Consider the following 16,840-nt stretch of genomic DNA (forward strand, 5'->3'; position numbering starts at 1 on the left):
GTACTGAGTATTTCTTAGTCTAATTTTTCTTAAGCAGCCCTTTTTTTCAAGCCGCCATCGTTGGCGTTATTTATTTGCGCTCACATATGCATAAATAACGGGCGGTGGACGTCACCACCCACCCACCAAGTCACCCAACCAACACAGGAACGCCCAACTGGCGGCGCTTGTACAATAAATTGCAAAAATATTATTTTATCAACAATAATTAATTAAATGCACTTAATTGCGTGCCGCAGTTGCTGTTGCTGTGTTGTTGCTCGGTTTTCATTTTTATTTATTTTTGTTGCCTCATTTTTGTGCACATTTTCTGCTGTCCCCCGTTCGACCTTGTTTTTATGCAGCTGCTACTGATGTGGCATGGTGGGTGGCATGGTGGGTGGCATGGTGGGTGGTGGCTGCAACATGGTCATCTGCATGCATATGCTTGAGCAGCGTTGTAAGTAGCCATGTAAGTGGACAAGTGGCCAACCGTTCCCGCATCGCATTCTCTGCCTTTCTCCCCGTTTGGCCGAAACTCTTTCTGCGATTTATGCGTATTTTTAAGTGGCATTAAGTGCGCGTTAACATCTTATGAAGCTGGCAGCGGCAACAATAATTTATTGCGGCAGCAGCAACATCTGGATGGCCATTAAACGCCCCGAAACAAATGCTAATTGACGAGTGCCAGAAAGTGTGCTTTCAAAAAAAGAGGCGGTAAGTCTCCGGGAAAGCTTAATGAGTTGTGCGGCTAATTGGAGGAATGCAATTGCAACGCCAACGGAGGAGCAGCAGAACTTGCCGTTGCAGCTGCAACCTGCAACATCTCGAGCTGTTACATTTGCATTGTTATTGCGGCAAGTTGGTGGGCTTGCTGCATTTCTGGCTTTCTGTTGTTAATGAAGTTTGTCGGCCGACATGCGGCAGGGAGAAATATTATGCATACGCCATGTTGGCCAAAAGTTTTACAAATCCCGCTCTGTCCTTTCCTTGCCCTGCCCTCCATTTCCCGGCCATGGACACTGCACGTTCCTTGGACACATTTAGTCTCAGTATGTGTATGGTAATTTACAATCCCCTGCGCTTGCAATGTACACATGCCTGCACGTGTATGGGTAAATTGTTAAATTTATACACAAAAGCAACGCTGCGCTGCAACTGCCAAAGTAATTTGCGATAAGTGCGTCAGATTCTTTGGGGAATTTTCGACCAGCACGACCACAGAAGCAGCATCACCATCACCGCTGAAAATAACAACAACAACAACTACGACAATAATAATGCAACCACAACAACAAGTGAAGTAAAAAGTGAATATTTATTCGGTTTTGGCGAGGGGTCGCCAGCCAGCATAAACGAAACGGAAATGCGCTGCGATCTGGCAGTAAGATTAAAGCCTTCTCGCTTTGGGGAAAATTAAGTTTAGCTGCCCTCTGATTATTGAACATCTTTCGGGGCGAACTGAGTTTACTGCTCTGCAATTACCTTTTTGGGAAGGGGAAACGGAAAGATTGTTTATTCGATTAAGAATATACAGTGGATTTTACAAAGTGGATTTAAATAAAACAAGCAAATATAAAGTTATATGGATGAACATTATCTTTAAGATTCCGTTTAAAAATATTTGAAAAACTGCATTGAACCGTTAAATTAAAATAGTAAGTAATTTGTTACAATATTAACAGTTCTTACAGTTCTGTGCTTATTTATGGGACGGCCCAAAGGACATGGACCATCAGGAAAGTCCTGGCCAAGTGAAGATGGAAGGCAGCTCAAAAATCCAGCGCGCATTTCATTTGCGGCTTGTCCTCTTTGCCACAACTCCTCTTGAGTGTGTGTGTGTTGGCCAGAGTATACGTGAGCACCTCCCTCGGTAAATAAGTCACTGGTGTATGCATATATACTTAAATATATGGGTGTGCGTAAAAAAAGGCAATTTGTATTTCAGCGTGTGCTTTTTTTCAGCGCTGCCCCGCAATGCTGTAATAATAAATTGCATAAAAGTATGCAATGAAAATAAAAATGCCAGTGCGTAATTAATGAGTCAAGGTGGTGTCATATGGTGCTTACCCACACACACACACAATGGCGCGAGATGGAGACATGCGACTTTGCTGCGCATTGCGTGTTAAGTCGCGTATTTCATGGCGTTTATTTATTATGCACAAAGTGCCATCAGGAATGGAGCACGAGGATAACTTCCCGCCCATTCGGGGGCCCAACAAAATTATTGACTCAATTTGTAAGCTTGCACAGGAGCCACACACACAGATAGCGATTCGCGCACACTTATACAGTTGGGGTCGAACAATTAGATACACGGATAGCCTAGCCAAAAAGCGAAAATAGCACTTTGCTAAGGCACTAAACTTCTACTTAAATAAGATGGTTAGTATCACAGTGCAATAACGCTTAAAACTATAAATATTGTTTCATACATATAGATAGACATAGAGATATTTTTAAGCTATTGATGCTATTTTCTCAACCTGCACTGTACTCACACTCGCACACTCCAGAGACGTACGTGTGTAAGCTCCGCAGGCGCGTTAATTGCTTATGGGGCTCACATTATTCAGCTGTCATTCGACAAATGGCGAGCACATACCCTATTCTCGCAATTCTCCTGGTCGAGAAGAAGAAATGGCCAAAGTTGCGGCTTTGGCAAACAATTAGGCAGCTAATTTGCAGCGGCTAAAAGGGCTGGGCGCGACCTAATCCTGCCTTTCTGGCCAAAAGACAGGCCAGACAGGACGCCTCAGGGACGCTGTCAGTCAGTCAGGCGGTTTGACTGCAAGCAACGGAGGGCGGGTGAGTGAGAGACACGGAATTTGGTATGAAATTTGGGCCAGCAGCTAAATCACTGCCAAATCCTTTTGACAAATACGCACACAAGGACGCCCAGACACAACTAAGCTGGGAGATGCTGACTGCTGCCTGCTGAGCTGAAAGGAAACGGAAACACGCTAATATGGCAAGTTATTCAAAAGGCATTCCAGATCGAGATAAATGCACTTGCCTCTCCTCGAAGATGAGATGATGATGCACGGAAAAAAAGGGGAGCCACAGGATTACATAACAATTACTGACTTTTTTATCTTCCAAGTAAGTAATGTCATAATGTCAACCAATGATTGTAATGAATAAGGAATGTACAAAACTTTTTAGACATGATTCATTACATATGCTTACCTAGATCTTAATCGATATGTTCCCGCAGCTAATTACATTTTTCTGACTTTATAGGCTCTGTAAGGTCATGACGAAGCTCTTCTATTTCGCTCAGTGTACAACCGTTACGAGAAGAGCTGGCAGCGCAGCGTTGTCAACTGAGTGCTCGGCTGTCAACACACCGAAAACTAAAAAGGTGACAAGGACAAAGCGCTCCCTGGGCTGCTGTGGTTAACTGCTAGGATGCGTGGATGCCAGGATACTAGGATGGCTGGATGGGGTAGGATACTAAAATGCCAGCACATGGCAGCTGTCATGCGTGCAATGGAATGGCTCCGATTTCTGGAGCCTTGGATCCGCGGCTTACGGCTAAGTGGCAAAAGTTGCAGCGCTGGATGCACAGGGAAAAATCATATAACCCTCGAATGAAACCTAACTGCGGCTGCTCTAATAATATATCAACTTAATGTTTGTATGGTGTTTTAGGCACCACAGGAAACACAACATGGTAAGTATCTGATACTCTATTGGCTTGGGAAACTATCCCATTTTTCCGAGTGACCCGGGCAAGCGCATCAATCAGCCAACGGCATCCGCATCAGAGGAAGCCGTCTCCTGTCAGCCGTAATTTACGCGCATTCACGCTCACTCCGCTCGCAAATGGCAAACAAAGGACGCGGAAGGGAGACAGGCTCCGCAATTCGTTTTGATTTTGCACACACGTGACTGATTCACCGGCTGCCGGTGAAGGAATCCCCATAAAAGGCGGATGACGCCATAAGACAGGATCTCCAAGACGCGCTGAACTAGCGCGAATGCAGTAAATGAAGCCCCTCAACGGCGTTTGAATGCGAATAATGAAAATTTGAATTCGAAAATGATTTGAGAATGATTTGATGAAAGCAGGAAATCAGCTCGAAATGAATCATTTTTTAAAGTTCTGCATTTCTCGATTGTTATGCATTATGAAAAGTTACTGCAGAATCCTTTTTACCATAACTAATCTCAACGATTTCCCTACATTATCTAATTATTTGAACAATCGTTTTACCTGGGCTCCAAACATTGTAATAGCCGAAATACAAATCTCATTTGGCCTGCCATTTGTAATGATAACAATTTAATTCAATAGAAAATAGTTTTGTGAGCTTACGGATACCCATGGAACATGACGTGCTTGGATAGCAAAATCAATTCCCCGGCAAACACACACAGAAGTAAATGGGAGGTATGCGGGTGCCAAACAGGTGATCATTAGATTTGGCAAGTCGCAAACGATTCGCAACGTATTTACAACATTGAATCGACATTATTACGGAATGGCTGGCTGAATTGAATTGAATTATTATAACAGTTTCTGTTGTCAACGCTGCCAAACGTGTGTATCTCGATGTTTGCTTGTGTGTGTGTCTCGCGTCAATAATGTGCCTTTGTGTATTTGTATCTGTATCTGTGGCTGGCAAGTACGTGACAGACGCGGTTTGGCGCGATTAAATTACGTTTATGATTATATTTTGTTACAAACACAATGCCATCGCGCGCACACACATCCACACTGTCATAAACAATCGACACTCACACATACATCCATACTCAATCAAGAGGGCCATGTCACATTGTATTGAAGTGAAAATGGTTAACAATTGCGGCGGTAGCAACAACAAAGCCGTATTGATTCATGCTTGTGATGGATTTTCCTTTTAAACACTCACTGCGCCCAACTAAACAAAAGCATTAATTGAATTTTAATTAATTCAAGAGAGGGTTCCACGTCTAGCTAAGTTCAATCAAAATAACCGAGCGGATTTGTTTAAACGGGATATAAGGTCATAGGTATTCAACTCAAAGAACCCACCCAAAGATCAACTCAAAGATCCCGCCGTTTCCCGCTATGAGTAGAAGGTAAAACTACTGTGGATAATCTGCAATACTTTTGGTTTTGAATTAAATTTTCAAATCTTGTTTCCACTGTGCGCTGTTAATTTTTCACTTAGCCTTCGACATCAACGAGATTAACCGCACTTTATGCAAATGGGATGCTCAAACACTTCTGGAATCTCAACACTTTCGTGCTCCGAGGAGCCACTTGAACTGCACCTCGAAGTCATCCTCTCGATGCCTTCGTCTCATCCTCTCCTCTTACGGCCTCCTGACATTAAATATCATTCCGTCTGACGCTTATTGCTTATTGCAAACGGGCGGAAGGCAACAAAGGATATCGCAGTGGTGCTTACACATAATATGAAATTAATAACAATCATACGCCACGTTGCCCGCCTGCCAGCCAGCACGGCATCTCCGTAGCCCAGCATCCCGGCTGAGTTTGCCATTTGCCACTGACAGGCGCATTTGGGTTCATAAGTTCTGCTCGCGAAGATTTCTAAAACTGTCAGAAATTGCAGTAAAATTACGCAGGACATCGGAGGCTCGGGGAAATGGGTAATGGGAGGCGGTGGAGCGCAGCTGCCAGAACGCTTATTAAAATATAAATATGCTAAAACAAGAAGCGCGTGCGGACGCCAAATGGACGAAGGGCTTTCGCCCAGCGAAGGCAAAACAACAGCACAACGCAACACGGAGAGAGCACCGGGCAAAGTTAAAAAACTAAAGTTTTATACTATAAAATAATTTCAACTACTTGAAATAAGCACGAGAGAGCGCGCAGGGGGAAATCTCGAGAATTGAGGGAGGGAAAAAAATAAGAAACAAAAAGCGAAAACAAAAATTTACTACACAACACAACTAAAGTGGAAATTTCATGCGCGCTGTGGAAACTTTAGCACTTTCGCCCACCGCCTGGAAAACTGCATCTCCATCCCCCGGGAAACTCTGACAGCCAACAACGACGGCAACAACTACTAACCATGCCAGTCAGCCAAGGCAGAAAGCAAAGTTGTTTCTTTGCAAACAATGCGCAGTTATTCTTTTGGCGAATTTCGGACCAAGGTTATTCCGATATGTATTATGCAGGCGCTGCCCTAGCTAAGGAATCTGCGTTACTGAAAATATTTAAAAACAAATAGCACAACTGCTCCAACAGCAACTGCAGCAGCAGCATCGGCAATCCATGGACTGGGCAAATACATTTTTGATTGACTGCCGGGCGGCAGCGTTGGCTCCTGAGCCCTCATTCGATTTTCATTAGTGAATGCACACAAAGAATACCAACTTCGGAGCGAGCGAATGCATTTGAAGCGCAATTAGGCAAACATTCTGGGCGGTATGTTTTGAGGAGAGGCACTGCAACCACTCCAACAATCAATCAATTAGCCAATTAGTCGGCAAACTCATCACGCTCATCAATTCCCATGCAAAACTAACTAATTTGCGCACACAGCTAATCAAATTTAATTAAGACATCCAGTAAACATCGTGGCGAGCCGAGAACCAAAGGCTTTACGCATACGCCTCCTTTTACCTGGAAAACAATTGCGGTGATGTAACTAGTAGCAGCTGCTGAAACTGATCACCTAGAAAAAAAGTTCCATCAACCGACCATTAATTTTGTTTTCATTTTTCAGAATTTATCATTTTTAATAAATCTAGAATAAATACAATCAATTAAAAAACTGCATAAAACTTTGAATTCCGTTTAAATTGCTTAAGTTAACAGGACGTATACATAATGTCAAAATATGCCTAAAAGTATGCACTGGAAACAATCTCAAAATGACTTCTTATTACCTGGCTTATACATAATGCACTCTCTGCCTGAAAGTATGCAACGAACAATACGGTTTTTGATCTTCTTTAACATGGCGTATACACAATTTTTGAGAATGCCCACAATTTCATGTGCTCCAATTTACATCATTTTGACCGCAGCTGTTCTACAACAATCTACGGGGCTTGAAGCCCATTGTCTGTTTGATTTACCGGTGAAATATAGTAGTTGTACACGAAAGCAGGCCAAACTAAACTCGTTTCAAGTCCCAACATTTTCGGTTATCAATGCAAATGCGTGGCGTTGTTGCTCAGCGCCAAAAAGTGGGCCCCACCGCAAAAAGGCTTACCTGCAGACAATGCGTGCCACGCCCCCGCGGCACTCATCGCCTCTATATATATGGCTATATTCGCCATGGCCAACGGCTGTGCTTTTGTTTGGAACTTTTCAGTCCGGTGTTACCTGCCACTACCTGCAGTTGCGTGTGGGTGAATAACTGGTCGATGGGTGGGGGGCCTGGCAATCTACCAAATCGGTCGGATCTCGGGCAATTTTAGAGTTCTTTTATTACCAACTTGTTAGCTGTTTATTTGGCGCATTATTGACTCAACCGCTACCCGAAAACCCCAAGCAATTCCAGCACTACTAGGCCCAGTGCTCCCGGATCCGGATACGGCGCCGTGCGTTTAGATAATCAACTAAACACTTCATTATTCCGTCCGTGGGGTGGTGCCAATTGCTTCCACTCTTCCGCCCACTATTTTTACGTAGCGGGGGAAATGTGCGAAAATCCTCTGGTTTATTTCGCGAATTTCACATGCACGCGTTTTCTGCTGCTTTCCTCCCTTTTTTTAATTGAATGATAAAACATCGCTGCACAGCCTATTCCGATTCGCAGTGAGAGGCATTAATTTAGATTAGCGAACGAAAAGTGCGAGTTGAATGTTCTCAACAGGCTTTCTGTGTGTAAATAGCTGTTGAAAGCCCCGGCCCATTGAATTAGATTGCATGCATTAGATACTGACACAACACCATAAAGGTGAGGGGTGAATGGTTCCCTAATTGGAAAGGATACCATTCATTTTTGAATAAAATGAAATAAGTGGCGATAAGATTCGAATAATGGTATTGTATTTACCCAGCTTACACTTCAATTACCAAATATAGTTCCGACTGGGTATATGATAATCTTTCGCTCGCCATTTATGGGCAGTGTTTCATAGTGATATCCCCGATGCATACAAGCACTATACTTCCTCAGCTCGAATGCCCTTTTAATAGGCTCCATATCGACAGTGAAACAGTTGATCTTAAAGGTATCGAGTAGATTCATCATGCCAATTACATCGTAAACACTCGAAACCCGCTCATTCCATATACTAACCGATGCGATTGGCAGGGGATATTCCTTTCTATATATCTGAGTGGCTTCAAAGGGGGTTCGAAAAATATGCATGGTTATTATGCCAGTGGGTCCATCGCCCAGAAATTTGTGTGGTATGTCCCGCACCAGTATGGGCGTGGCATCGGGTAAGACACGATCTGAAGAACCTATTATAGTTTTCGGCCTAAGTTCGTCAATCTTTAGCAGAGTGCGCTTGTAGCACGGATGATTGGCCACCCTGGCATCCAAGGGTTTCATCAGAGTTTTAACTCGTTTTTCGATTTCTTCGGCTAAAGCTTCCTGTACCAAGATCACGGCAACCGCATCCAAGGCAAAGGGATCCTGCAGAGATTCGACCAGGTGATGCAGGGCACAATTGACATCGCCATCCTCGAAGATGACCATCATGCAGGGTGCATTCCACGCGTACTTTACCTCTTCATCCTTGGGCTCCTCAGATACCTCAGATACCTCATTTTCGGATTCAGAAACCGCTTCCGATTTCTCTTCATTATCTTCCACCTCAGCTTCATTCGATTTTGCTTCGGAATTAATATCTTCCGTTGGGGGTTTGATTGCATCCTCAATAATATCGGGAAGTGTTATCCTATCGACCATTACACTTGGCAGGATTTGCACCATTTGTCGAGTTATGACCGGATGGATCATTATGTCAGCTATAATTTAAGCAGTTATATTGATAATTTCGAAGGTTGAAAGTATAAATATGAGTGCGGTTGTGAAATAAAAACAAAAGCACTCTAGAGAACCTCCTTATACTGACGCACCATTAAAAAAATATATTATGGTTTAAGACCGCCACAAATTATGTTGAATACTACTTGAAAATTAAAAGAGTTTATGGGGGAAAATAAATTTAAAAACGAAAAGTGATTAAAATTGTGAAAGCGCGTACGCCCTAGAACAATAAACATAAATAATCATTTCAACGAGGCTCCATTAAAATTAATCTATCAGAGCTGAAAATTAACAGTATATTTCACAAGATTTTGCCTGAGACTCTGGATTTTGAGGAATATGAATTTGCCATTTTTCCACAATAACTGGCCTTTGGCAGCGAAGAAGTCCAAAGCCAAGCTGTCTTGTTTGACATGCCTGAGGCAAATAAATATTAATGAAATGCATTTCATCAGCGATACCAAATTACAAAATGTGACTCCACTCGGAGCAGACCTAAGGCCAAGTTAATTCTTGACTGGACTTCAGCAAATCTTAAATGCAATTACGCTCTAGCATTTGTCGGATCTGCTTTTTGGTTTTGGCCTGCAGAAGCAGTTAAGCTCAAGTTGACCCATTGTCAACTAATTGACAAATGAATGACTTGATTTGCTTGACAGCATTTGATTCGATGCTGTTGCCAAAATCGCAGCCAGCTCCTGAAACTGAGCACGAGAACGAGTCTGAGCCAGGACATGAGCATTTTACACTCATTAAGTTTAATTACATATTTTGCAGGGCCGGCTTGGGCATTCGAGGCTGAAGTGCCTGCAGTTGGATGAAGATTATCTCAGTCGAGTGGAACAATGGAGCTCCTTTGTGTCTGACTAAATTCAAAACCTAATAAACCGTCTACACTTTGGCAGTGCGGCATGAACACTTTGTTGGGCCATACAAATGAATAAAAAAAATAATGGTTTAATTAGTTTAAGCGAACCTAAATGTTACCATAGGTTATTGCCATATTTCTTTATTAACAGCATTAAATATTCCACCAACTTGCTCTCATTGCATTTCCGTTCGCTGAATTCATTGATATCCATAAATTATTGTCGACATTTATGTAATCATGTTTGACGGCATTAATTAGGTTGCAATGATCAATTATCTGGTTTAAATTTAGTGAAGCTCCCATCAAGTTAACCCCTTTTGTTGGTTGGTGTTGCTCTTTAGGCGCTTTAAAACCAGCACGCATTACAAATCATTAAGGGTTCATTTTGCTTAACATTTGTCAGGCTGCAAGGATTCCACAGGGAGTTCCTTCCAGTTCCCCCATATCAGTACACATTTTTTTCGGTTCGATGTCAAACAGTAGGATCGTAAAAACGATGCTCGTTAGAGGCAAAGTTTTATGCCTTTTATTACACGACCCAAGGAGGCATGTAGCGACCTCAATGTCGCCCTTTCAGGAGCGACTCAGGGTTGTCACGTTTCCTATTGATGAATGAATGTAATACTTTCATGTTTTATTCAAAAGTAAACATAGTATAAATAGGATGATTATTGAGATTGATAGTATGTAACAAGTTTAGCACATTTTAACTAGTTTAAAGTAACATATTTCTTAAACTTTTTTTAGTTTTTAAAGTTGTGGCTTTATGACAACCCTGAGGAGGACGTGCAATGTCTCCCGACGCACGTAAAACCAAATCAGACGAATGGACTAAACGTATTTGGGATGTAGCGAAGGCAGCTAGATTCCATATCCAGACCAAGCTGCATGATTGCATTTTATGTTTGTCTTAATTTTTTATGTCTACTCTGCGAGTGCGAGGCCATAAATAAAGCAACAATCAATTTTCATACGCCGCACTCTTGTGCGACATCGCAGGCAACTGGAGTCGTAAAAACGTGAAGTAAAGGAAACCGAACTCCGAATTGTAATCGTATATTTTAACATAATATTATTGCACACCCAGATGCGAACAAAACTGGCATTTGCAGGCCCCACTCACTTAAACATCATTAAATATGAAAATTCATCTGCAATTTATCAATTATTTATTTATGGCAATGCTCCTTTCGCATTTTACGCATGTGTTAATGAATAATTTTCTCGTTTTTCCCCTTCCTTGGGCCTTCCCCTCCCCGCACATACCGCTCTCCGTTAACCATGGTGCGTGACTGAATGTAAGTATATGTCCTGTCCGATTCTGTTCAATCAATTCGCATTCGCTTTTGCATTTTTATTGCACTTTTCCGGTATGCAAAAAGAAATAAGAAACATTGGGATACGACTATAAGATACCCCGCATTTTAGCCAGACTCCCTACGATGGTATTGATAATACATATAGAAAGATTAAGGTTTAAAATATAACTATTTGCTAGTATATCAACTGGACTAAATGAATCGTATGAGTTATTTGCTACCATTTAACTGTTACTTTTCTTCCATCAAAGGGAATACATCCGAGTGCCTAACAAATACCCTGTACTGAAACAAAATAATGCGTGTATACACCACTCAGATGAAAGGAAGAGTTTGAGAGTCCAGGGCCCATTTCTCAAATGTCGCACATTAATGCGCATGAAATGTTCGTTGGTTGTGTGTTATTTTTATTGCACAAAAGAGCAGCAAATTGTATGCGGGTGGCTGTGGATGTGTGAAGACAGCAGCTGCCAGCGAGTACAGTGAAACAAAACCAAGCTGAACCGAACCGAATCGGAGCATTGTTCCATGGCCTTTCTCCACCTCTTTTGGTCTATCTGTGATCCGAGGCGGGGTCGTCAACGCGGCATTTTTCAATCAAAATGCACACAATTTGCAATTTAAATGTTGATTTCGTTAATGCGGCGAATAACTCAATGGAATGAACACATATGGGCTGCTTGGGGCTTTGGCACTGGCTTTGTTATCGAACTGAAATGAATAGTTTATGCGGAGTCCGCACTTGTGGGTTGAGTTTTGAATGGGTTGCTTTCGAATGATTTCGAATGGTTTGGTTGGTTTGGACGGTGCGATTAAGTGCCGCGAAATTCGCTGCCTGGCTGCGTTTTATAGCGAAGATGAATTGTAAATTGCATAGCAAATGAAATCAATTTTAATGGACATTGCTTATGTATTCGACAAATGCTTATTAAGCATTCATTATAAGCGAACCGCACTTTTATGTGTGCACGCGCATCCGAGCCATAAATTGTGAGAAAAGTATGGCCAGTTAAGCGGCTTATCAATGTTTGCAGATGCGTTGGCAATGGTAATTGAGTGCTCTTAAATCCGCTTCAAATCCATGTCGACTTATAATAAATTAAACCACGCCTCGAACGAGTTGCCAATTTGTCTCATTTTTAAAGCAAATAATCATTTTAAACCTTTACTAAGATATTCATCCTTGTAAATTCAACATAAAGTGGTAGAGTCGTACGTACTTCTAGTATTCAGAGCGACCTTTTGCCATAGAGTGCTCCACCCTTGCGCAATTATTAGTCAGCCAGATCCTCCGCTGCTCCATCAGCCATCACAGACCATTTGACAACTTGCTCAACACTTTCCGTCGCAACTACGCAACTTGACGCGTGGCCAACTGAGTGGGTGAGTGAATGGATGGGTGGATTGGTGGATGGTGGGATGGGTGGATGAGTGGGTGACGGGCTGAGTGAGTGGTGCTCTGAGTGGTGCAGTTGGCCCGGCCATGGCCGTGTCTTCGTCGCCAGCCATCAGCCAGTCAGGCAGCAAATGAGCAAAGGGAAAATTACATTTGGGACGCCGGCGTGTCGCCTCCATTGGCATGCAACCCCAATGCCCAACTTTTTTCGCTTTTCCGCTGCCGCCCACTGCCAGCCATCGAGTGCAAATTAAACCGAGCAGCGCACGAGGTTAATTTCACATGCATTTCACTGGCAATCAGTGCGTGCTCCACTCAACGGGTAATGCTGCACGGAGAGAAAATGCGGCCTAGTTCGGTTCATGCGGCCCAAGCAAAGAGGAATTCATTTACATCCTCCGAAATGGGCAACAAGCATAGCAAAAAATCAAACTAAGAAGGGAGTGAAAACAGGAAATGATCAAATTATTAAGCTAAGTAGTAAGAAGTAATTCAATTTACTCTCATGCTGAAACAACCAATTTCTCTGAGTGTACTGCTGGTGCTGGTGGTGCCAGCCCCGGGTGGCGATAGTGGTGCTGCTGGTGGCACTTAGCCCAAGCTACTTACACTGCGCTTTGACTGCCTGATGACTGGCGAGGAAGGAGTGTGGGAGTGACGAGGTAATACGGGGGGTTGTCCTCTAATCCGAAACTCATTTTCCACCCCACGAAAGAGATGGGAATGGTAACTCCATCGGAGGGACAGGAACCGAGGACATGGCCCAAAGTGCAGTCCGCCCGGAGTTTCTTCTTGGCCCGTGGTTGAGATAATTGCGTGTAACAGGTGTGAAAGACGGAATTTACAATGGAGATAGTGCTCGAAAGAGCTTAAGAGGTTTCCAGCAGCTACACAAATTAACTTCAAGTCGTCGCATTTCTTTGGGAGCATACACAGCAAAAAAAAAGGAGTCGAATTATAGACTATATGAAATTTGTAGAATACCTTTCAATGGTTTCAAAGGAAGCTGGTTTCTTAAATGGTCACAACTGTTCCAATCAAAATCAGTTCTCATTCTATTTAACTGGAGAAAGATCCATTATTTTTCAGTGAAAGGAAAAGGGAGCTATCTACATCAGCTTAAGTAAAAGACACCGCAAGTTTTCGAGGACAATCTTAATGGAAATTATTATTCATGCACATTACGCGACAAATGCTATCTGAACTCGCCCGGGATTCGTTCATCTACATACAGTATATACGATTCATTTGCAGCGGCACCTTGGGCGCCGCAAATTCCGTTTGTGTCATGAGTTTTGCCTTTTAATTAACACCGTCCATACAGCAACAATGTTCCGGCAGCAAGTCGCAACTCAAAAAGTTTCGTAGCTTATGCGTTTTTAGTGTCCTTTTGCCAGGAGCGAATGTCCTGGCACTACGTTCTCATTAGGCGCTAGGTGAAACGAAGAAAAATTGCCGTAGACTCTCCCTTTTGGCCCCCTTTTTCATTTCGTATCTTGTGGATACACGCAGTGCGCATGGTCCAATTAAATTATTGCCAGTGCTGTCGGCTAATAGAATAAGAAATCTTCTTTCTGCCAGCGCCACGCAAAAAGCATATGTTAATTTGCTACCCAGAGTGCGAGCGGTGGAGTGGGGGAGTGTGGTGGCGCAAGGGGGGGAGGCGGCGATAAGGTCCTGGGGCTCATTAGGATGTCCTTGCCACAACACTTGAAAGGGAATTTTTAATCCCGGCGTGTCAGTAATCTCCGTAGAAAACGGGCCCGGCACTGAGACAAAGTTTGCCATTAGGTAAATGTGCATTGCCGCTCCAACAAATCGCAACAAATGTTAATGTTAATTATATTACATGCTGCCTCAGTCCTCAAAACACAACACACACCTACACACACAGCTGAGGCAACCTTGGACTGGCTAAAACTTTCGAGCCCATTTAAGGACCAAGGTTCCAGTCAAAACAAATAAAAGGGTCCCAGCACTCAAGCACCTGACCCGCAGAAAAATGTCAAGAAACTTTCAGAGGGATTCCTTCGTCACTATGTTTGACTAGAAACTAATAAGTTATACAACCAATATAAAAGGTTCTTGGGTTCTCAGGTATCTTGGTCACCTATGAACTATTTTTCACGACTTCCAAGAAGGACCCATATAATTATGAATTCTTTGACTAAGTGGCTCTATTATTACAATACATCAGGAAAGTTCATGGTGGAGTTTGAGATTTTCTCTCCATTTTTCCACTGCGATGATAACCCGAGGCATTTTGGTTAATCACAAGTTGGAACTGCTATCTCGTCGGTACCTTCAACCTGCATCATTACGGATATGTAGTTTCGGCTTGGTTACACGCACAGAAAGGCGTGGCGCATTTGCATGCAACGCCGTGATGCAAATGAAACATAATGAAATTGTAAAAGTTAGTTCCAGCGAATGATAAAATTTGCATTTCTCACAAAAGGAGCGATTCGGCGGAAGTCGAGATTTGCGTGGCGCTCGACAAAACTTTGACATTTTTATGTGGTTTGCATTGCATTTGGTGCGATTTGCTTAGAAATTGTCTTTAGCATTCGCGTACTTGACATTTAAACGTGTGACAAACATTTCGAGGGGACAAGTTTATCGAGCCGAAGGATAAAGGATACAGGCAGGCCACAGTTCAGAGGTTGCAAACTTTTGTATTTGTAAATGCAAATACGCAGCGACAGTTTGGGATGCACTGGAGCATGTGGTGGACGGAAGCGAAGCGTGAGAGCTCCCGGAATATTTAGCGGAGACATCCACGGGAAATGAAGAACGTGTTCGGAATGAGTTGATCAAACAGTGTAGAAGCCAACCAAGTTTCTAACTCACAAGTTAGTTGTCTGACGTTTCTAGGAATAAAGTATAAATGCAGCTTAGCGTTAACTTCATTCTTCAGCCAACAACCTTTCTAAAACACAAATATTATTAAATGGAAATGTAGTTCTCTATAAATGGGCATTAATTAACTTTTGTGCGAAAAGTCTTACAAATGATTGGGTAATTCATTTAAATTGCAATTTCAACGCTAGAGCTTAATAAAACTCGCAATAAATCCAAAGAGCCTCCTTTCGTTTGTTCAATTTACATATCAGATAGACGTTTATTGACTTTCCACGCCATTTGGCAAGTTAATTCGGTTTCCTGAATTCTGTAAACTATATTCAAAATTAATAAGTTACGAGAGAAGCGTTGATGAGAATATTTGCATGCGAAGAAAAATGCGTATAATTTGTTAATTGCAATTAAAATATAACAAAATTGAACGCTCAATAGCAAGAGGATATGGCGAAATATGATTGAATTCGGACACGAATGCAAATTTAATACTTTTTAGCCGTGAATCCTGAATCGTGAATCTCTCGCTTAATATCCGTTTCGATGCCGACCAGCCTGCACTTTATTCACTATTATGGTGCATAAATAAAATCACAGCAAGAGGCCAAAAATGTCCGATGTCGACGCGGACTGACCTCTGCGAAAAAAAAATCCAAAAATCCTGAAAAAAAGCAGCGAGCTACCGAAATACAGTGCGAAAAATTGTGCTCATAATTTTTAGCAGTTGGACAATTTATTGTCGCATGCAATTAGGCGAACTCGTAAATTCTGCGAGACTGTCGCAACGCACAGGAAAATAAATAAAATTAAAGAACAGCTAACGGAAAAAGCGAAGCACAAGAAATTTATTTAAAGGAAACTATAATTCATAATTTGCTGCCCCGCAGCCACGGTTTTCTTCTGCCCCGGGTTTCTCCAGTTGGCTATTTATGAGCAATTGCCAGGACGTGGCGAAGATTCACGAAAGGATTCGCAAGATCCTGCAGCAATAAACACAGTCCAATACATAAATAAGTGCGCATATCAAGAGGCGAAATGTGTAAATATGCTTATTGTAAGCCCGAGCATGTTTGAAAATCTTAAAGTATCCGACTTTAGATGCGTTGCATACCCGCCACGAATGCACCACTCATAGATTCAATTGGGGGGCTAAGCTGGGGCTAGTTTACCTCTTCTCGAGACGAGAATCGTGCATTAGTGAAACAATTCTGTGGCATAAAGAACACTCCCCCCACCTGCCCCTCCCACCACACGTGCATGGCTAGCTGCTCGTATCAAAGCAGCCGGAGCAAACAACAAAACGGCCATTAGGTTGCACAATAAAAATGTTTAAAATACTATATGGTGGAGGATGCCGTTTGTGTGGAGCAAACGAATCCGTGCTGAGGTATAGAAAATTTAAAGACGAATGAACAATGTTCTGCCACTTAATTGATTGCAGTTTAATTAAACTCGCACAAAAAGTTAAACTTATGCTTAATCAATTTGGTAAAAGATTTTC

At 42.4% G+C, this 16,840-nt stretch overlaps 1 protein-coding gene across 1 annotated transcript; it reads right to left on the reverse strand.

The window, feature by feature from the left end:
* Nucleotides 1-7,362: 7,362 nt before the first annotated feature.
* On the reverse strand, nucleotides 7,363-8,984 carry LOC6729920. The gene has a single exon (XM_002105186.4). It carries the CDS (start codon nucleotides 8,865-8,867, stop codon nucleotides 7,965-7,967), a length of 903 nt encoding a protein of 300 aa, XP_002105222.1. The 5' UTR covers nucleotides 8,868-8,984; the 3' UTR covers nucleotides 7,363-7,964.
* Nucleotides 8,985-16,840: the final 7,856 nt, after the last annotated feature.

Source organism: Drosophila simulans, chromosome 3R (genome assembly GCF_016746395.2).
Source record: "Drosophila simulans strain w501 chromosome 3R, Prin_Dsim_3.1, whole genome shotgun sequence".
In the NCBI taxonomy this organism is placed as follows: domain Eukaryota; kingdom Metazoa; phylum Arthropoda; class Insecta; order Diptera; family Drosophilidae; genus Drosophila; species Drosophila simulans.